This window comes from Bemisia tabaci, chromosome 5, assembly GCF_918797505.1.
Source record: "Bemisia tabaci chromosome 5, PGI_BMITA_v3".
Lineage (NCBI taxonomy): Eukaryota > Metazoa > Arthropoda > Insecta > Hemiptera > Aleyrodidae > Bemisia > Bemisia tabaci.
Genome location: NC_092797.1, coordinates 52290780 through 52313369, shown reverse-complemented (window position 1 = coordinate 52313369; position 22590 = coordinate 52290780). Strand labels below are relative to the sequence as shown.

The following is a 22590-nucleotide window of genomic DNA, read 5'->3' as shown; positions in this document are numbered from 1 at the left end:
ACGCTTCAAAATATTTTGGCACACTTTGTTTTTAGGAGGAACACAAATCGATGGTAATTAAGGCTTGAAATTTGCCCAGGATGACGAAATAATGCAAAGAGAAATAAGTCAATACTTACACTTACGGAGATTTATTTCCCTCCTGAAAAATAAAGTATGCTCGGAAACTTCGCAGCGTTGCGATTATGATACTAGTTTTGTAGTTCACCCGCCGATTTGTGAGTAAATTACGATGTAACGAGATGAAAAATCGTATGATTAATACTTGTGAAAAAAGAAGGTCCTCTAGTTGCTAACTTCTCATGATGAAGAGATATTACAGGAATGATGGTAAAATATCACAGGAATGAAAGAAAACCAAATAATTAAATTTTTCAACTAAACAGTTATTTATATGTCTTTAAAGATCAATCACAGAATCACAGTCTCACTGCGAAACTTTAGAGTTGAGGAGGGTAACGATAAGTTTCAGCGTAAAACAAGATAAAAACAAAAAACAAATGAAACTGAACTAATATAAAAAATAAAATCACAACAATGGCAAAAAAAGAATGCCATAAACTTTAATTGACTAACAAGTATACTTAACCAACAATTGAGGAAACATTTGGTGGAGAAAAGTATGTCATCTTGGACGTCTTTGTCCAAAATGATCTTCCTGTCTTTGTTTGAATGAGATTCAGAATTACATGCTAGAGTAGATAGTGATGCTTATTAAGTACATAATGCGTGCAAGGATACTTAACATGGGATGCTTGAAAAATGTATAAATGAAACAGTATTTTGACGGTAATGGTTTTAAAACTACGCTCACATAATATTTTATAGAAGAACAAATCAAAATCATTCCTTGAAGTTTTGGTAGAATTTTTTTTGCACAAAGAAGAACAATCTTAGAGGGTTTCAAGATTTGACATGATTAGTCTTCTGTTTAAAAGATAAAATATGAAAGGAAGTCTGCACCATAAAAAATAAAAATACGTGGTTTGGCAGTTTCACTGTCGATTGGTGACCATCCATCAGAAAAGGGACCTTAGCTCAGAAAAACTTGAAAATGAGATATTTGTTTCACTGATAGGGAGGGGTTTAAAAAAGCATTTCAACAAATGCACAAAATGCTCATAAGACATCAACTCAAAGGACACTTAAGACAGATTGAATTCGGATTGAAGACGGAGTTTAAATAAAGTTTTTTTGAGAGAAAGCACTTTTAAGTTTTAGTTTGGCCACAAAATTGTTGGTTAAAAATTCAACTTTGAGCCTCTAATAGCACAAAAATTCATCAACTGCTCGATACTTATTCTTCAGTGTGACATAGAGTGGTTTTTATTTTGAAAACTCAAATCCGAATATGTACTTCATTGAACTGGACAAAAATTACTCTCCTGATAAAGGACTCTGCACAAAAAACAAAGGTATACAGGGCCATCTAAATTTTATACTTATTTGAAATGATGTTCCTTACGACTTCCTAGGTGCGATAAGCCTTATAGGATCAAACTTTCTAGGGGCGAATTTCAAGAATAGGAGGGCTGGCAAGTGAATTTTTCAGCCATTTAATGCACAGTATCTGGTAGAAATAATGCAACGTCTGATTAGAGATTGTAGAGTTAGGTTTAGCATCCAGACACAGACACAGAGACAGTCCCACATTTCCTTGAGAAATTTTGTTTAAAAATGTTGACCAATTCATTGCTCAACTTTGCTTCTTCTGACGTTGGCACATAGAAAGTTCGATTTTAACTTTAATTCATTGTCCTCAAGAGGTTATAAGGAAAATCGTATAAAGTAATAAGGTATGGCTGGCGCCTAATTCTTTAGTTTTCTATAAGAGGTCCTTCGCCTTCATTCATTTGGGTCCCTTTTCTCAAAGACAGTCACATTTAAATAAACAAATTCATGAGTACAATGATAATTCTTCATACTGGGAACATCATAAAATTGGAACATGTATCTAAAAAACAAGTTTCATAAGGCTATTAAATAGGGATAATGATTAAAAACTAAAGGTATGGTTTGTCTTGCGACTGACTGAGATTCTTAGCACCTTCCTATAGAATTACACTGAAAAAAGAAAGGGGGTAATTATTTGTTTGCATTTACAAGGAGAGAGTTCAGGAAAAAACATTTTTTTGCAAATCCCTAGGAAAAAATATTTCACAAACAGCAACAGAATAACCCAGACGAATTCTTGAACTTTTCAATTATTGTATGCAAGTTTAGAGAAAATTTTACAACATGAAATCACATAAAAAGCTCATTGCCACGAAATAAATGTAATGAACACAGTGTTGACATATTAAGACATTAAACCAGCACTGCACTCCTTTAAATGTCGTGTCTTTTTCTTGCTTTAGATTCATCCACACTCGGGCAATTCATAAATTAAAATTGATAAAATTAACAAATGAAAGAATTGATCAATATATTCTTAAACCTATGTCAGATGTAGTGTACATTGCTTGATGAGGCAAACGAAAGGAAAAAAACGAAAATGATATAGAGACCATGGATGGGTTGCTTGTGAAAAGCAGAGAGCAGTAAAAACATTGATTACCAGAGCATATCTAGTCACCCTGTTACATGTAGTTTAATTATCCGCGCAGTAAAAAAAATAAATCTATTCCGACATCCAAAGAAGTTCCCTTGCTATGTATTTTGTGAATACAAGTAACTCGATTTTTCCTAAAAATTGTTGGTTGTGTTTCTTTGGCTTTCAACTTAAAAAAAAATGACTAAAAAGGAGTGCCGGGTGCATGAGATCTGCAAGGAAAGGAAAATTCTGAATTAGCCTAGCCTAACATAACTCAAGAACAAGCATTTCAAAAACAACATTGTAGTTTGGTCAACTCAAAAACCTTCAATAAAAGAAGAATCATCTCAGATCTTGTGCAGGTGCGTCTGCTTGTTTGAAATTTTTTTCAAAACCTTAACTCTGAAAAAATTCAAAATATAATGAAATATTTTGAGGACTTGAAGATGAACATGATTCATACTAAGACAAGCGATGCTTACATCCATGTTACCTTTAAAATGGGTTTCCATCACACTTGTATTTAGATAACTGAATAAGATATGAAAGGGGCAAACTGACTATATAATTGTGACTTCAAGCCCTGAAGCTATGAAGTCTCATTTTCATGAAAAAGAGAGAACTTTCCCTCTCAAGAAAGAGATATTGCAAGTTAACTATACCGTCAACATTTAGGTTTCTTAAATTTATGGCACTTAGTACTAATCAACAATGCTAATATCCTTATTTTAGGTAACATCAAGCTGAGTTTCTTGATCAAATATGAGTTACTTCGCTAATTTGTGTGATAGCGAAACACAATGAATAATAGACTTTTGACTTATCTTATTAGCACCGGTCAAGATAATTTTTTCTCATGACTGAATTCTATCCCTCGGAAACATGAAAAGTGAATGAGCGCAAGTATAGATCAATAAGCAGCAAATTAAATTTTATGTCGATTCTAAATAAAAGATTGGCAGCAGGTAAATTTCATTGGAAAGGAAAACGCAATGAATCACACTTTAACAAGAAAATTGCTTTTGCAGAGATCGAAGTTTCCATTAGAAAGTTGAATTCAAGATAACCAATAGATTCACCAGAGTATGACATCTGGAATTATATAGATCTACAAGAAAAGGTATTTTTTTAATGCGAGAAGTAAAACCAGTCAGGGGTAAAAAAAAATCCCTTTCATCATGCTCCATCACTATCTGGTTCGTTCAGTAAAGGTGAGGGGTTTTTGTGGCTCGGTGTTTTGACAGTGCCTTTCTTTTTGCACCCAGTGAACTTCCGAGCTAGCTGCGTAAACTTTTTGCGAGAGGCTGGAGATAAAAAGACACAAAGCAAAAATGTCAGTTTTTTCTATTTGTCAGTTAAGAAGAGGAAAAATATTAACTTAGGCGCACCAAAAAAAAAGATTTCTTGATAGAGGAAAGATTCAGATAAGCATAGAGTAAGTGGCCATGGGATTAAAAAGATGAATTCTTAGGGGTAAAGTTGAAATCAACTGCATGGATTTAACCTTTGCAATCAAGTATTGTAAAAGACTTTGTCCAAAGTATGAGAAGAAGCTTAACAGGAGAAAAGAGCTCCTTTGCAAATATTGATGGCTAAAGGGCGAAACCTTGTGCCTCTCTTTGCGACGTTGCAAGACTGCCTGTCATAATTTATTTTTTCTTTCAAAAATTTCTCAACTTGATTTCTTGGAAACTTCTTTGATTTTTCTTCTCTGTGAGCAGAATAATCTGCACAAATTTCAAGCTAAAAAGATGACTCATTTCTGTGTGTGAACTCAGATAGGAGCAGAAATATTGTAATATTGCACTAGAACAATGAGGTTTGGATTTTTGGTCATCAATATGTGACTAGAATTTGATTTAAGTTGCATCTGCGGTATATAATCAGCCTATTAGAGCTAATGAACCTCAATAGGGTGAAAGTCTTGAAGGTTCAGTCATTATGGAAACAAAACACGTCAACTGGAATATGTTTCTTGATATTACCAAAACATAAGGTGGATTTGACTTACTTTTCCCCATATTTCGCAGTCTTTCTCGAAACGCTGCATCATCATCTATATTCCGAGAGGGCTGACTTTTAGAGACTTTACCATTTGATGGACTATCTGTAAAAAAGACATAAGCGAATGTTAAATAAAACACGAAAACAATTCTGAAAAGAATAGAAAATTCCATGGTTCTAAGTTTGAGCAAAATTTTTATGCAGATATCATTCTCAAACTACTCGTTCTGCATGAAAGGACCCCGCACACCTCTTATGGGAAGCTGCACCATGACCAAATGCTAATTCATTTATTCCATTCGATTCTCCTCAAGATGCTGGCTTTTTATCGCCGAATAATTGAATCTTCTCGGCAGTTTTTTGCAAAAACGGTGCATCATAGAAAGTTGGCGCAATTTTAACTTTTGATCAGCATCTTGAGGAGAATCGAATGACATAAATAAATTAGCATTCGGTCATGGTGCAGCTTCCCATAAGAGGTGTGCGGGGTCCTTTTGAAACAAAAACAAATTATATTTTATTATTTAAACCACTAACTCAGTGTGCTGGAGCACTCTGTGACTAACTCTTGCCATAAAAAGCTATCCTTTGTAATCATTCTTGTTAGACACTCCTCTGAGTGGTGGTCAGGGTGTCTACTAAAACAGGCCGGCCAAAAATCAGAACTTTTACAGTACTTTTTCAATACATTCCCAAGAAATTCAGTACCTCCTCAACAGAAAAATTCAGTACTTTTTCAATACCTTCATAGGACGAAATTCGAAAAATTTGAATTTCCTGCTCAATTTGCAACAAAACTGAAAAAAATTTCGGACTTTCTTGCAAAATTTCCGCAGTTTTTTAGGTACTTCTGAAAAATGGGCCTTGAAAAATCAGTACCATTTCCAGACTTGAAGACACCCTGGTGGTGGATAAGTATGAATTTTAAGTTAATTAGCACTGATATTGCTTATCATAAATATGATAAGGGCGTAACTACCATAAGTCACCAGTTTACAATGGATCTAGTGTCCATAGCGCTACTGAAAATAGAAGTTTAAATGAAAAAATCAAAAGAGAGGTACCTATTACTGAAAAATGCTTCATGGGTTACCTTTATCCAAAACGGAGAGAAAGTCCTTATTCCACCTCAGTTCAGCTAAAAATTCTTCATTCTGTAGAAACATGGCAATTCTTTCATCTTCTAGTTCACTTTCAGACTGTAAAAAAAAAATATTTACCACTTTAATCACTTTCATTAGTGTTGTTAAACATAAACGCTAAAATATAAGCGCACCCTGTAATCACTAAAATCACAGGTGCACTAAAACCATAATGTTTTCTTCCATGATAATGAGAATATGCAGGGGTACAACAACTTTTCAACCACACGACCAACAGGTTGCAATGCACCAGTGCAAAAATTGGGTAAATCACACTTCAAGGTGCACCTTTTGCTGATTCAAATCATGATAATGTGTATGAAGAGAACAAAAAAAGGTCATCATTTTGAACTTTGTCAGGTAAAAGGTATTTTTAAATGGGAAGGCTAGAAACTTCCTGCAAACTTGCGGATATGAGTACCTACCCATTTGTTCTAAGTTCCCTCATTCTAACCTGATGTAAATTAAAATGAGAAAAAATTTGTTTCTCTCAAAATTTGAGAGGAGCTGGACCATATCTTCCGTAAGAAAATTTTCCTTAACTTTTAGCAAAGGCTGAAACCACGATTTTCTGCAACAAAAGAAATGTTGTCTTGGAACTTTAGAACTCATATCTCCTTCAAATTTTGCGCCAAACTTGCGCCAAAATTTTCAGAATATATTCTTGTACATATTTTAAAATGGTTATGGAAAATTTTCTCCTGGGAGATAAGGTGCCTTTTCACAGATCTGGTCACAAATGTATTATAAAATTTAAACTCGTGATTTTAAAACCAATTTTGGGAGCCATTGTTGAAAGAACTTTTGAAAAACATTGTACTGTAGGCAACAAGTGTAGCAGATAGCTAATAGTTGGCAATAACCCTCCTCCTAGCCAAAATCGCCACAATTTTTGGGCCCTAAGCAACCTCCATAGGACCAAGTGTCCATTGTCTCCCAGTAAAAGTACTCAAAGAAAACCTCCAGATTTTAGAAAAATCAATTTTCTTTTGGTTGCCAATTAGAAAATGATCTAAATGGCAATAAATGTACCTTTTCTCCCAGATTAAATCGCAGGAAATCATCAGGCAAAGGTCCTAGAAGAGGAGGTGCCCACCTTTTATGGGCTTTGAGTGGTGTTGATGGGTGGACATTTTTCACCGATGTAGAAATGCTCACAATCTCATCATCACTGAAAGAGAAAAAAAATATTAAATTGGAGCAAAAGGTTTAAATATTTTGACAAAAAAAAAAAATAGTCTGGAAGATTATCCATGACGGTTTTTTTTTCTAGGTACTTCAGAAAATTTAAAAAGTGATGATTAGCTTAAATTCCACTTTCTTGAGTAATACCTACAACAGAAATTTTTGAGCAGCTCATTTATTATGAGAGGCTTTGAAAAGCTTAATACTAGAAAGCTGAAATCTAACAATTCTTCAATTCGAATACTTAAATCATCATTCCCCGCACGAAGTGACGTATTGCATCCATGTCTCAGAATTCATGCCAACATTTTATTTTTGCATTAAAGAACTATCACACAGATTTTTCTGAAAATATTAGTGTGTTACATTGAAAGTATGTTTCAAGAAAAATCTATTTTTTCAGTTTAAAATTCAATCTGTGGATACAAGAATCCTCCACAGCAAATAAAAAGTAAAGAAAATACCCAGAATTTCCTTCAGCAAATGAAGATGTTTGAGGGAAATCTGCCAGCGATGTTCCTTCAGGAAATTCGTTCCTTATTTTCTCATTTTCATTGTCTGTGCTCATTGCCAGCAACTGATCTATGGTCACATCGACTGCTCCTTGATTTGACCTTAGCACAGCCTGGAAAAATGAAAGGGTTAAAAAGTAAATAAATGGCCAGCACTATTAAGTTGCACTGACAAAATGGTGACAAGTATTGACTTCTTCAATATCAACCGTCAGTCCAAAAGCGATTGAGAGAAAAAGAAGAATCTGAAGCAAATTTTACGTCATTTTGTGGTTTACTTGATTGATTTTTTCAGTTAACATTCTTGTCTGAAATTAAATCGGTAATTGGACATGGAATTTCATCATCATCCATACTGTCGAGCTTTCAAAGCCAAAGCCAAATTTCCTCCAATAAATTTTGAATTTTTGAGGAGAAATATAAATGTTTCTTCTTGAAATTTACAGATAATTTAGGTCTGATCACGAAAAAAATTCTTTGACAAATTCGAAAAAAATTATTCGCAGGTTTTCTTGAAAATTCTTATATTATCAAAGGAAATTTGACAACACCTGAAGGCTCATACAGTATTTGTTCTTAGCATGGCAGCAAACTGCACAAAGTGGGAAACAAACGAATTTCAAGTTTCCCTTTGAGGTTGTCACAAGACCATGCGAGCCCTGCTTCATGGAGATAGTAATAGCAAGAAATTGCTTCAGCTTTTCCCTTGTGATTCGAAGCTGCAAGTTTGCTGAAAACTCACTAAGTATGGTGACACCTAATTTTTCCATTGATTTTCCCGTACCGAATGGTGTTTTCAGGGACATGTCGTTCTGCATCATACTTAACTGAAGTTAATAGTCAGATCCAGTTCATTACATTATACTAATTTCCTTCATTTGGCCAGATCCTTCAAAATTTGTAAACACTAACCAAATTTTACATCCCACATACGACTAGCAAAGAAACCTAAGTTCGCCACTACCTGACATAAAAGAAACATCGACTGAACTTATCTGAGGAAAATAGTACAAACCTCTATCACATCATCATCCATGGCTGGAAACATTGTCTTGAAATCTGCCATCGCTTGATGGAATTCTAATTGTGTTGTCTGTGGTTGAACAGTTGCCATTTTGGGAGCAACGTTCAGGAGCTTCAAATGTAGAGCTGCAAAGATATAAAAATCATGGTGATATCACTGAATAATACTTCTTTATATTATTACAACATTATACAAGACCAAAACGGGATAATGAAGCTAAGTAATTCAAAGGAGATTCTCTTTCAATCCTTAAACTTTAAGCGATGAACTCTGAGTAAAGCTAAGCAAATCGATACGGTCCGATATAAACGACTTGTGATAATGTCAGCTTTACAATAGCCCTCCAAGGTTAGTGAACTGAACTTATTTACTGTAAATAAAAATGTAAATAATAAATAGATAAATAACTTTAAAAAAATGTTTCCTCTTGGAGCTCGTAGGTAAGTATGTACCTACCTAAAGATCGGGCTGATTTCGAAACTTGACGAAGAGTGAGACAAACAAGGAATAATTCTACATCATGGGTTCTTCATATTATCAAGTATGTATATTCATGTTGTCTTAAAACTTGCACGATTTAAAAAAGTCAGATTGCCATTCATCTTATCTCACTTATCAAGAAATCACCTTATCACTTCATCACAGACACGATAGCTAGCATACCTAACCTCACTTTTCAGGAACTGGGGCAATCGGTAAAGCCGAAGCAGCAGTGCACAACGCGACAACAACGGCGTGATCGACTATTGATATTTCCCTGTTAGAAGCTATGGTAAAGAATCGATTATCACAAGTCGTTCGTTGCGAACACTCCATCTATCGATCTTTTTCCATCGGTTGCAATAGCAAATCGCACCAATCGCAATCAAAAAGTTTCGAATAATCGTTGATTTGAAAGTTTTCAAAGCTAGCCAGCATGCCGAGCATGTGATCCGAATGTCAAAATTGTACAGTTTTAAAAGTTGTTAATTCAAGTTTTGTAAAATTTCACTCGTCAGTGCCTTCACATCTGTCATTTCCAAAGTATTAATTAATTTCTTTCCTCGTCACTTTCTGCTATGTAATCTCATCTTCCAATCCAAGTTTGAGCCGCTCTCCATTTCCGTTATCTTCCGCCTCATTTTGCTTTCTTGCTTATAGTAACTACTTTCAGCATGCATACTTCTCGATCCAGGTAGTACTTGCCAGTTTCCATCACAATATATTGTTTTTATTCATCCGTTACTTGTCATTTATGTGCTGGTGGAGCATCTAATGGACTAAGTTATGCAGTGTCCGCTTGTGTGTTTAAGCACTAACTCCCTCTGTTTAGCAGATGAACGGTCAACTTTGGACCAGACACGCACCTGAATGCGTATTCACATGGCATACCAAGCTACTTGTCAGGCCACCTAACGTGCAGCTTGACAGGCTGCTCAGGACTTGATGAGCCCTCCACGGAAGCGCTCTCTTTCCTTACCGAGTAGCTCATTAGTTGGAGGACTCATTGAGCTGGGCATCAAGTTGCATGTCAGACGACCTAACGAGCAGCTGTGCATGTCGGGTAAGTGTGCCTTCACTGTAAAGAACATCCGTGCTTTTACTGAGGACTGCTCTATGTAGTGGGAATTCATCATGAGAATCAATGCAGAAAATCTACATCATTGTCAGCACCAATTTCTCCTAGCTATTTCTTAATGCCTCTTCGATTTCAAACAAGGATCTACAGAATTGAGGATGTCTCAGATTTTCATCGTCTTCAGTTGTAATATACTTACTGAGCTTTGTGAAAATTTAAACCTGCCTGCGGGCCGATTATTGAAATTGGAAAGCCTTATAAGACATTGAATTGCGATACACTACATGGTTGAGATAGGGCTTTGTCTTGTCCTGTCGGGCTTACATAGTGTCAATAATTGGGCCACTGGTATTTTAGAAACCTTATAATCTCCTCCTTAACCTGTATTCAAGACAACTATCACCTACGTTTCAATTGACGGGAAACTCTCCTAGAGGTGTTGTCAGCTAAGTTGACGATTGTTTACTTTCGGTTTGCTTGCAAGTGCCAACGACGAATTTGAGCCTCTGAACAAAGCGGCGTTCGTTTCTATCCACAATGAAAACATCAGTCTCATGATCGTATCGTAAAAAAACTACTTATCAGTCATGATTTGCGACTTTTTTGTGGTTGTGATTTCTGTGTGGCTACAAATTAAAGTGTTACAAGGTTTGGAAGTTTTAAAAAACTTATCTAAGCTTGTGTTCTTGCTTCTGAAAGAGTCTGATGTTTTCATGTGGATAGTAGTGACGCGAAAACGCCTGCAAACTGAAAGTAAACAACCGTCAACTTCGCTGACGACACCTGTATGAATGTTATACACTCAATTTTTTCCTATTTAACTCACACTGCCTTACTGATTTCTTTCAGTCTGCATGATGATTTAACCAAAATTTCTCCTTTTTCATAATTTACAGCAGCGCTTGATAAACTTGAACGACCATCTTTGCATCTAGGCTTTGCAGATAATTTAACATCAATGATTTTTATTTTCCAGCAGCTTTGAAATAATGGCTCCGAGTCTCATTACGTTCAACAAATCCCACGAGAAACGGCTGGAAGAATACAAAGAGATTTTAGGCTCTCCGCTTCCTCCATCACAAGTTTTTGAGCAGTGGTGTGATTATCTTGATCTTGGTGTAGAGCCCACCGGCTGGTGTGGATTGTGGAATATATCTCGAGAACTCTGCGAAGACTTTGACATTCCATTTCCTTGCCCTGTTTTTGTCCTTGTAAGTTTTAATTGCGCTACCTGTATTGCATTAAATAGTTTTATCATAGTTATTACAACTAATAATTCAGCCTGGTACTCACTAGAGTTCATTATTTTACTCTAGTGCTAATTTTTTGGCCTTGGTCTCTCCGCAGAATGGTGTACACCCAGCTTTATCCTGTTACATTTAACTCCTTTTACCTAGATGAAAAATTAAGTTTTCTTCAAAAACCTCCTGTTGCATTCCACAGATTGCAGGCAGTTAAGTTCAAGTTTTTGCTACGAAAGAGCATGACGACGCATCCTAATTTGAAAAGTTTATCAGGAAATGTGACTTTAAATGCTTTAATCCCTAAGCTAGGTATATTTTCTCATTGCAACATTCAAATTTTTCTAATTTGGGTCTGGTTTGACTCCAGGGCATTTTCCGTGCAATGAGTGAGTACAATATTCTTGAAACGTTTGAATCGACGTATGCGAAAACGTCCATTGTCCGGTACAGGGTCTCATAATTGTGGTTGGTTTCTTTTGTTCCACAACACCGATAAGTAGGATGAATCTCTTTTGCAAACGTTTAATTACACTTAGAGGATTATTTATAAAAATGTTCTACTTTCCTAACGTCTTAAACCATCTTGTGTCGTTAAGGTGCAACAAAACTGTCCACTCAAATTCTGAAACACTGTCTTGGACATCGGACATTTTTGCATATGTCGATTCAATTGAAGCAATGGTATTGATTTCTTAATGTTGAGAGCTGTGACACATAACGACGGTGTAAGTCAGCAATCACATAACTCGGTTTGCAAGGTCGCAGACTTCCTGTCATACTTTATTTTTTAAATGGAAAACTACTCAACGGCAATTATTTAAAACTGCCGTGATTTTTCTTCTCTGTGCGAAGATAATTCTGCAAAAACTTCAAAGAATGATGTCAATTTGTTCTCTTTTAAAAAAATAACAAAAGAGGCTGAGATTTTCAGACACTGCAAACGAGTTATGTGATTGCCGACTTACACCGTCGTTAAGTTCCTTTTTCCAAGGACTATCACATCCATAAGGACGAAAACACTGAATGAAAGATGTAATGACACACCTCATGAATTTCATCTTGTAAAAAGTGCCAAGACCAGGCATGAACAGTATGTATCTGCCATTGCCAAATTTAATTGGGAAATTTAATTTCTTACATGAAAACGGTTTCGCGGATTTTTGAGCAAATTATGATGAATTTTTTCCATAGTACGAAGCGAATTCCTTAAAAGTTTCAAAGAAATCTGCGCAAATGTTCTCTTGTAAAGAATTAAATTGCTCAGTTAAATTTGGCAATAGCTGATGTGGCTTGGTTCCTTTCTGTTGAACGCGGTCCAGATCATCCTCCCCTTGGTTTATTTCTTAGCCTTTTTAGGTTGTAAAAAGTGTTGGTTGCTTTAGGGTCAAATGAAGGATTACCCCTCAAAACCCAAATTGGGATAGATTCACTCTTTTTTACTTGAGTCTCAAACATTGTACAACCTAAATTGGATGTATTTCTATCAAACAGATTTATGTGCAGGTGAGAAATATGGGGTGTGCTCCAGGACACTGCATAAGAAACAATGTAAACGTGGGCGTGATTCTTTGAAGAATCAGAAAAGCGGGATTCTAAATTCAGCAAACAGAACTATGTGCCAACTGAATGTGGGACTTATGAGCTGTGGGCATGGCACAAGAGCGTTGTGGACAGGGCTCATGAGTTAAAGCGCCCCGACGACGATCTTCATCTCACGCCCCGGCTCCATCATTGCTGCCGACGTCACTGGCGCTTTATTGTTCTTATTCACTCTTACAGCCAGAGAACTAACGAGCACACTCCATATTTCTCACCTTCACATAAATCCGTTCCATAGAAATACATCCAATTAATGGCCCTTCACAGGTTATCGAAATCATCCTGGTTTTTTCAAGTCACACAGAAAGAGAATTTGAAAAACAGGAGATTTAATGATCCCATGTTTTCATCTCTCATTATTAGGTGGAGCTTGTGAATTTCAAAGAACTAACTGCACAAGTGAGGGTCAACCGTGTCATGCATGAGGTTTCACTGCCAGAAGTTATCTCAGATGTTCCGCTCCTAAATCTCTATCCGACTTCAGAGCAAGAAAACAGTGCTCTTAACGTAGAATTTACTGCAGAATGCATTGATCAATACAGGTACTAGTTTCTTTAATTTTCCTTAATGTGTACATAGAAAACTTTTGATGGTGTGAAAAAAACTAGAAGAGGAGTCATAACTAGAAAATGGCCTCATAATGACAATGATTGCATCAGGAAGGTCTGAAATTCACTCCTAATTCCACAATCTGTGCAAGGAATTTACGCAATTTGAGTTTTCTGCTTCGAAATGTTCCCCAGGAAAAAGACATAATTTACACTGATTTCAGAATTGCTTGTGAAACTTAAAATAGCTACCGTTCTGTTCAGCAAGTGGTTGCGAAAATGTTGCCACAATGTTATGGACAAAAGTAACGTTTTAACAACAGTTTTGCAATTTTTTAAGAGTGTTGCTAACGGCTGTTGTTGCAAAAGTGTCATGTGTGATAGTTCCTCAATTAAGAATAAACATCAGTTGCAAAGCAAGAAAGTAAAGATGTCGGGAAAAAGGCATTTGAATTGTTCTTTGTTTCGGTGTAAAAGATGGCGCACTGACAGCGGCCATTTTGTGTGTCGACCTGTGACTAAAGGTTTGCCTCACGCTTGCCGTGATCTGTTGATCTCAGGATTGATTATTTTTGGTATCTTTGCTGCTCTTTTTCTTGATTTTTGTCTTCTCGTCTAGTATTTTTTTCCAAAAGTTGGTATTTCTTATAGTATCAAATTAAATTACCTAATGATGAAAATGAGAATAAGTCTTAGAACATTGAAATGTATTTTAACATGAGCTGAAGCATCCAAATTTCTTCTGTGGTAGTAAGTATTTAAGTTTATCTTTAACTAAAGCATATATTCTATTGTAACTTCAAGACTTTGTATTTTTTTTTTTTTTTTTTTTTTTTGTAGGTTATTTTACAATCACCTTTGGTGGCCATGGGATTTAGAAGAAATTGGTGAAATAAGCGATTGGGTCTCCGTTCATCTTGAGATGCGGCTTCAACTGTAAGTACAAAGATTTTCCTCCGACATAACATCTTCAGTTTCCCTTTGAAAAAAATTGACTTTCTAGAACTTATGACCCATTCAACCAATTGCTCAATTTATTGGTATCCTCACTTGTTTGCTGTAACATATTTTTTTTTCTTTTTTCCCCCCCTGACTGAATAATTTGACAGAAACATAACAGTTTAATTTGCCAAGATAAGTAACCAACTTCTTTGAAATTACATTTTTTGCTTGCATATAAAAATATTATTCAAAGAAAAAAGTTAGCTTTCGTCCGAATACATTAGCAGTGGAATTCGGGTAGTGCTTGTGTGCAAAAAGTCTAAAAAATTGCTGAAGGATTGACAAATTGAATTTGCTTACCTTGAAAATAGTAAATAGTAAGGCAAATACTCAAACATGGGATTTATTACTCTTTTTTGCAGATACTTTGATATGCTGTCAGGAGAAATGGACTATGAAATTGGCTCAAAGATCCGTCACTACATCACCTCTGGAAAAGATATTTACGAGGAAATTAAGGAGTTGGAAGAAATAATCAACGAGGAAGATGTGGCAGCTAAAATGACAGAAAGTGAAGCTTTACTCCTGACCAAACGAGCAGAATTAGATCAAATCAAAACAAAGCTGCTTCTCTTTGAAAACAAAGATTTCAGGTATTGTATGTTCTTAGTATTTTGGGATAGAAGAAAAATGAGTACCATCATTTTAGCACCCGTAGAATAAGAAGGCATTTGTTAGTTTCTTATCTTGTTCGCCCATGTTAACCCTTCCTAGTGCGACAGGTCTGTTTTAGATTCACCAACTGTGACCAACGCTAAACCTTGCCACAGACCTTCTCAGATCTTCATGATTTTTTTATTGAAAGAAACGACTCATCTATACATATACTTTGACCAAATTTAAATTGCTTAAATCAAAAACTTCCTGAAATCTATTTTTTGCTCTAATTCTGGAAAACCATGGTCAGATGAAGTGTTTTTGCAACCACAGTGTAAAACCATAGAATCAGTCAAACACAATGGAGTGTTTACAGTAAATTTTAAAACAAACAAGTCGGCAACTTTGCGGTGAATGAGACAGAAATGCTGGACAGTCTCCAAACTTTTATGTAGCACCCCTTCAAAAAAATCAGTGTAAACTTAAATGTATTTCAACTTTGACACTTCTCATTTTTGCCTCCCAATTTTCTTTGCTTCTCTTAATTTGAGGCTAAATTCTTCTTTTCTAGGCTTATTGAAAGCAGGAAAAAACAAAAAGCGAGAGCATCCAAAAAGAGTGCAGAAACCACTGTAGTTCTGTCAACCTGTTCTAGTCAAGATGCTGTCAGCTATATGAATGAATTCGGAAAGAACTTCAGTGACACTAATAAAGTAGTGTAAGTATTTTTTCCACACAGCTATGTCCCACACATTTCATCAATCGATATTTTGAAATGCAAAGAAATTTTAAAATTAAATTCTCTTTTCTTAAAATAAAGGAATAAAAGTTTCAAATACAGTTACTAAGATCTCAAACTAAAAATTCAAGATTCCAACAGTTTTAGTGCGAAATCTCCCAAGCCAATGTGAACAAAGAAAAACACCTTAGTCGTGAGAAGCTCAAAATTGAGCAGTAGCACTGTGGTAAATTCAAGTTTCTCACGAATGTCTTGACTTGATAAACGTATGAAAATGTTAAGCCCAACTAGAGTTGGAATGCTCGTATGTTTGTGGTGAAGTGATATCTCTCATGTTGGCGACTCAAATCTGTCCAGTAATTACGCAACTTTATGCAGTCTCTCAATATAAAATTAACCCATTGGACCACATTTTGTAACAAAAAATTACTTTTTCTGCGTAGATTTAGAAACAAGATGTGTGCTATTAGTTTCCCTATGCAAATAGGTGCTTTCAAAGTATGGCTAGGAATAGTAATTCTTTCAATGCTGGACTGGAGATAAGTGAGTTTTTAATTTCATCATGGCATGAGTATATAAATCAATTGATTCTCTCAGTTCGAAAAAGACCCATCTCGAAGAAATGAGATTTTTCTAGAGATGATAAAGACTGGAAAACAGCCAGAAAAGGGGTGTTTCAATCCAAAAATTTAAACATCATAACAACCTAAGTTGGGTCGTCTCTGAACTGAGAGATTCAATTAGATAATATCTTTTTTGTAAAAAAAAAAAAAGAAAAATTGAAGAACAGAATGAATTTGCTGGATTCTGTTGTGTACAAGTTCTTAACCTTATTTGCCAGAAGTTGTTACTGAACCTGCTGTAATGATTTTCTCTGTAGTTATGGAATATTTTAGCTAACTTGTCTCTTGTTAATATTCCAGCCAATTCTGCTCGGACCCCCAAGAGGCTGTCATGAAAGCGCTTCCAGGAGATACTATTGTTATATCACCGGGATTCTTCAAATTAAACAGCAGCGGTGCAATTGAAGAAGGCGGCTCCATAATTGGTAATCCTTGTCATTCTTACATTTTGCAAAAATTGTCCTTTAGTTTATTTGTTCGATGTTCATCAAATTTGCTGACTGAAGCGTCTAAAAGTTTGAAGATTCGAATAAATCTTCTTAAAAAACTCATTATGACACTTTGCACAATATGCTTTCATTGAGTTCAGAGTTTAAACGTTCTTAATTTTTACACTATTGGGTGCTAATTGCGTTTTATTTGTATTTTTTTTGTACCCAAGAATAATATTTTCAATCTTATAGAGGATGCAGTTAAAATACTTATCTCTATCCTAACTGTAAAAATTTTTTTTTGACTAATTATAGGGTCGAGAAATGAGCACCAACTCTTTAAAATAAAAAAAAAAAAAAAAAAAAAACCTTTATGAAACAAGTCAACAAATCCGGAGTAGGTAATACAAATTGGGGAAAATTGTTGTCTCATTCGCATCAGCTAGCTAAATAAAATCTGAAATCAATAGGCGAAAACAATACAGGAATTAATTTTGAACCGCAGCTCTCCCTCGAGTTTCTCCATTGATGGTAATCATGATTCTATTATTTACCCAGGCATGATCCCGGACAATAAGCCTGTTCTCTCGGACTTGATTTCAAACTGGTCCCTTCTGGAGTTCTGCAGCAATGCCCGGTTAATGAACGTAGCCATAGAAATTCAGCAAGTCCACAGTGGCATCATCGTAAGACGCAACTCACTTACCTTGCAAGATGTATCTATGAAAGCGCTCTCATCTCTGCAGCATCAAGCCATCGTTGTCTTGAAGAACGGTGTCTTGGAAGCAAACAATTGTACATTTTCTGGTTTTGATGTAGCCCTCGTAGCGAATGAAGGTGCCACTGTTGTCATCAACTCTTGCACTTTCGAGGATAACAACTTCGCCATCAAAGTAAGTATGAACAGTTAATCTATTTATCCACTTGATTTAATGATTTTGACAGCGGCACAGAAAAAATATTCTCTCCTCATTTTTTTGGATGCCAGGAACCAGTGTTTCCTGTTTGTCATCTAAGTACATTCTTGTGGCCTACTAATTAGTTTTTTCTAATGATTTGATGACCTATTGCCTTTGAACTGAAAATTTGCCTACTTTCCATAAATCACGAATTCTTCTCTCAAATTATTTTATTAACCGGTTCCATCCACATCAAATTTAAGTGTCCATAGATCATTAGCATAAACTCGTTTTTTCCAAATATTTTTCAATCTTTTTGACAGATTTGGAAATCTTCAGGAGTGGGTTGCAAATCGTCATCTTGAAATTTTTACACAATATCAAAAATCCACTTGGAAAAATTCTCTTGCTCAGTAAGTGGCAAATCCCTTTCATGAAATTTTTCTTGAAGAGAAATAACCTCATTTTATCATCAAATATCAACATTTGCAATATAACTGTAGTAGAACCTAACAGGAATTTTTATTTTTGCAGTTGTGCGAGGGTGCTACGGTGACGCTCAATAACTGCTCAGTCTATGCCTCAAAAAATTGCGCCATCCAGATTGAAAGTGGCAAAGTAGTTTCTCAAATCAGCTCCATGGAGCTGCTTCATACGTAAGTTGCATTTATTTTTCACATCCCAAGCAGCCAGGAAGTAATATTAATAGCAGTTAATGTTCTGCTGAACAAAAGTAGGGAATAAAAATCTCCTGGACTGATGGCATGGAAAGTACGGGAAGAAAATTGCTGGGTACTTTTTGGTTGAACCTTCCATTGATAAACAGACAAAAATGTTCGATTTACAGCCTGACCCTCCTCACCTAAACATTAGGGAAGCTCTGTGGTATTGTGTGATCCAGACCACTCTTATCTTCTAGGTACTTCTTCACTAAGGGACTTCAAGACCGTTAAATTCAAATTCTAAGGGGCTGATTACCGAAGACAACATCCCTTTTCCAGGCCTCTACATCATTTAGCAACCTGATATTTTTTGGGTGGGGGTCAGGGGTCAGTATTTTGGACAGGGAAAGATCGATGAGGCTAAAATCGCACGCACTTTCTGATTTTGATAGAATAATATCAAAATTTTGCTGGGAACCTGCACTTTTAAAATCCAAACTCCCCCCTTTTATCCTCGAAAGTGATGTGAGGAAGCTTCAAGACGATGGAATTCTGATTTCTTTGGGTCGGCTCCTTATTTGTCGCTGCAGTCGCAACCTTTTCTGATCTGCAAGCTGATGGTTGAAATTGATAGACAAAGCATTAGACAGAGAAGACATAGGGAGTGTGGAGCGACCCTATTGGCTAAAATGTGTGATTCTTATAGACTAAGGGGGTAAATGATGGAATAACTATAGGGTCTTTCGTGGGTTGCCGTTACTTAGTCCATTACGTACTTCCCATGTCTATTGCAACCATCCACTTCCACCTATAAGATCCTTCCATATCCCTTTTGTCTTCTTTATTTATAGTTTTGTCTATAAACTTCAGCCTGCCGGAAGAAAGAAGAAAATAGGATGAGCCTGTTCTACATGCAACCATATAAGTAGCCGCTTGCTCATGACACACTTCCCTGTATTTTTAACAGCTATCACGTTGTTCAACTTGAAATCACTCTGTCTCCTCTTTTCTTTTTACAATGAATAAGAGTGGGTAGGTATAAATTTACACTTGATGAGCTTTTACCATTCGTAATAAGTGACATAATTTCAAAATCTATGCTTTGATTTTTTTTCTTCTTGTATTTTTTTTAGATTAAAATTTTCTCTCTATGTTTTGGTTGTTCCAGAATTCCAGGAGTAAAAGCAGTAGGTCTAACAATCCAGAATAGCTCAAAAGGGGACGTTCAAGTTGTTAAAAGGAGAACTGGCATCATCCTAGAAGATAACATGTAAAATCTCTCCTGGATCAAATTATTAATTATTGGTGCTCCATTCTTATTGTGAAGAACTGTTCTTTTTTTAAAAAATAATTATTGCTCTAACTACCTCAATTTTTTTCGAGTTCACTGCAACATTCTCTTGTTTTCAAAACAAGACTGAGACAAAACAAATGAATTTCTTATATTTTGATTTTCTTAAAATTACGTCATTCAGAGGATAACAAATTTTAAATGTCCGAAGAATTTTAATACTTTGTCTGCTTGGTTCTTACAAAATTATATTATTCCAGTTAATTTTGTTGCCCGTAAAATTCAGGATAAATTAAATCATCGAGTATATTGCTGTAGTTTTGTGATCATGTGTTTTACAATCATTTTCACTTACACACATTATTTTTTGCATGTTCTCATTTTAAGTAATTTTACATTTTTTAACATTCCATTCCTTTTGTGCACTAGTAGATGCACTGTTTTTAAAATTTGACCTCAAATTGGGCCATTCTTCATCCTTGCATGTTTTTTTCAAAATTAAAATTCCATGCTCAATTTTTCTTTCCTTCTTGTATGTATTAACCATGTTTCTCCTACTCCCCTCTCCCCAAGAATACCACCTATAATCCCTAAAATTGATGTATCATAAAGTACTTATACTTACACTTTTCTTTCTGTATTTAACGAGTCTTTTGGAACCTCATTTGATTTGATCATTGTATCAAGCTAGACTTAATTTCACAATATTTTATCATATTATTTTTTCTCTATCTGCCATATCATTGCATCTCCATCTTTGTTAGTGTCAATTTCATAATACTGTCTTCTATCTTTTAAGAGTTGCTGAGTTTACGAAATGTAATTTTCCCTCTATTTCGAAACCTTTATCATTTAGACATAAGAAATCTGTTTTTGATAAGAGTTTTTTTGGGGGGCCTAGTTTTTAGCTTTTAAAATTTGAGTTTGTTTCTTCCATTTTTTGTCAAAAATTCCTGGAGAATTTTTTACAGAACGTAAGAACTTACCCCCACTTTTAAAATTACCTTTTATAATTTAATTTGGTTCCACATTTACCGAAGCACTTGCTAGTGTTTTCTCCCTCTGTCTTAAAATGTGATAACAGATTACATAATTGTTTTTTTTTTACTTTTTCAGGGTAATTGCTCTTTGTGCCTTTTTAACGATTTACATACTTCTTCTTTTTAAGTCTGACTGACAATAGATTAAGCATTCAATTTAAAAGTTTTATTCCCAGTTTAACTAAATAAAAAGCAAAAAAACCGTTTAAGTACCTCTCAAGAGTGTGGTTTCAGAAGTTTCAGCGTACAATAATTCATAATATTTTGGCACTTTGTTGTACAATTTTTGTTTTATGATTAAAAATGAGTTGATTTGTATAAGGTCTTCTTTCTGTTTCTCTGATTCCTTGAAATTTTGCTTCATCTAGTGTCAGGTAAATTGAGACCAAGCGTCAGAAAGAGCTGCAAAATCACGAGAAAGGGGATACTTTTCATTCGGAAAATCGGACCGCGCCAAGCAGAAAAGAACCAAGCCACATCAGCTATTGCCAAATTTAATTGAGCAATTTAATTATTTACATGAACATGGTTGTGCGGATTTTTGTGCTAATTTTAGTGAATTTTCTGCACAGTGCAAAGCAAATTACTTAAAAGTTTCAAAAGAATCCGCACAAACGTTCCCCTCTAAAAAATTAAATCACCCAGTTAAGTTTGGCAATAGCTGATGTGGCTTGGTTACTTTCCACTAAAAGCAGTCCAACTATTGTTCAGGGAGATCAGAAAATGGACTTAAAATGCTCTAGTCTTGCTGTTACATCCTAAATCAGCTCCCTTCAATTCCTTAACCATGTTTTCTTTTATTACTAAGTGATAATTAGAAGCATTGGTATGAAAAATTCCGCTCTTGCATTAATTACTGGTGCCAATAGCAGCCTTAAGTATAAAATTTTTTTGCACCTCGTCATCATTGCTTTAGCTGATACTCTATTATCCATTACTGATTAAATGAAAATTCGAATGGATCCTAAAACTTCTAGTTTACCTCTTGAAATTTAAAGTTAGTATTGAATGAGGCCCAGCTAGCCTCATATTACCACAACTGGTTAAAATGCGACAGACACAGTTAAGGTCCCTGAACCAAACGTCTAAACTTAGAAATCTGATCTTTAAAAATGGTAACTTCTGTATAGGCTGTCCCAAAACTACTGTCAACAGGCCAAGATTTTAGGGAACTGTGCTAGTTATTGAAAAGCCGTTAGGTGGAAATCGGTGTCCACATTGTAATGGACCTATCGAAAATAACGGCCAGTAATTTAAAAAGTGACCCTCGTCAAAATCTCAGAATGAAATGATTTTTAATCCTGGAGAATTTTTTTCTACACTCTTAAAAAATCACTGTTACTTGGTAAATTTTGACCACCTAAGCTCAACAATTAAGGTTTTATTTTTAACCTATGGATATGGGCTACAATCTCGTACAAATTTTCAACATTTTATAAAGATCTTTCATAAAAGATCTTTTGGCAGTAATTTTGGAACAGCATGTCGATGCCAAAGTGCATGACACAGCTCCGTTTACAATGTTGCTGACTTCCTGTCATACTTCATTGTTTTTATGGGAAACCAGCCAGTGTTTGAAACTCACAGACGCCAACGCGCCTAAAAAATGAAGGCTCTGCGCCAACGTGGCCTCTAAAAATTGCCCCCTAATTATCTGAATTTTCATATTAGGTGATCATTCGAAAATTTCAGCACTACAAATGAAAACTTTTTCTATTCTTCATGGTTTCATCCTTAGTGCTTTCTACTTCCCCAAGTAACAGCTACTTACTAGCTCTGTTACGAAAACATCTTGGGCCTAACTTTTCACCAAGTAAATGCATCGTAATATATAGGCAAAAAGTCAATTTGGCCCCTAAAAATCTTCAATGGCCCCCGAAAATCGGGCTTGATGCGCCACATGGCTCCCAAAACTCAAAGGTGAGTTTCGAGCACTGAAACCAGCCGACACATTTTT

General features: G+C 35.5%; 2 protein-coding genes across 6 annotated transcripts; one reads left to right on the top strand and one right to left on the bottom strand.

Moving 5' to 3' along the window:
- Positions 1-365: 365 nt before the first annotated feature.
- LOC109039861 (CUE domain-containing protein 1) lies at positions 366-9082 on the bottom strand. The gene is made up of 7 exons (XM_019055559.2): positions 8857-9082; positions 8392-8525; positions 7329-7489; positions 6712-6850; positions 5631-5736; positions 4545-4640; positions 366-3837 (listed from the first exon to the last, which is right to left on the bottom strand). Exons 2-7 carry the CDS (start codon positions 8488-8490, stop codon positions 3710-3712), a joined length of 729 nt encoding a protein of 242 aa, XP_018911104.1. The 5' UTR covers positions 8491-8525; positions 8857-9082; the 3' UTR covers positions 366-3709.
- Positions 9083-9269: 187 nt separating this feature from the next.
- Positions 9270-20954, top strand: nesd (SHC binding and spindle associated nessun dorma). Of its 5 annotated transcripts, none has more exons than XM_019055575.2 (10): positions 9270-9423; positions 10935-11169; positions 13165-13343; positions 14190-14285; positions 14714-14944; positions 15520-15666; positions 16611-16735; positions 17300-17634; positions 18175-18296; positions 19471-20954. In XM_019055575.2, the coding sequence occupies exons 2-10, from the start codon at positions 10948-10950 to the stop codon at positions 19574-19576; spliced, it is 1563 nt and encodes a 520-aa protein (XP_018911120.2). In that variant the 5' UTR covers positions 9270-9423; positions 10935-10947; the 3' UTR covers positions 19577-20954. The 5 variants fall into 5 exon arrangements, with proteins under 5 accessions (XP_018911120.2, XP_018911121.2, XP_018911119.2 ...); XM_019055576.2 differs by having other exon boundaries at positions 9274-9423; positions 10938-11169; XM_019055574.2 differs by having other exon boundaries at positions 9277-9574; positions 10938-11169.
- The last annotated feature ends 1636 nt before the right edge of the window (positions 20955-22590 follow it).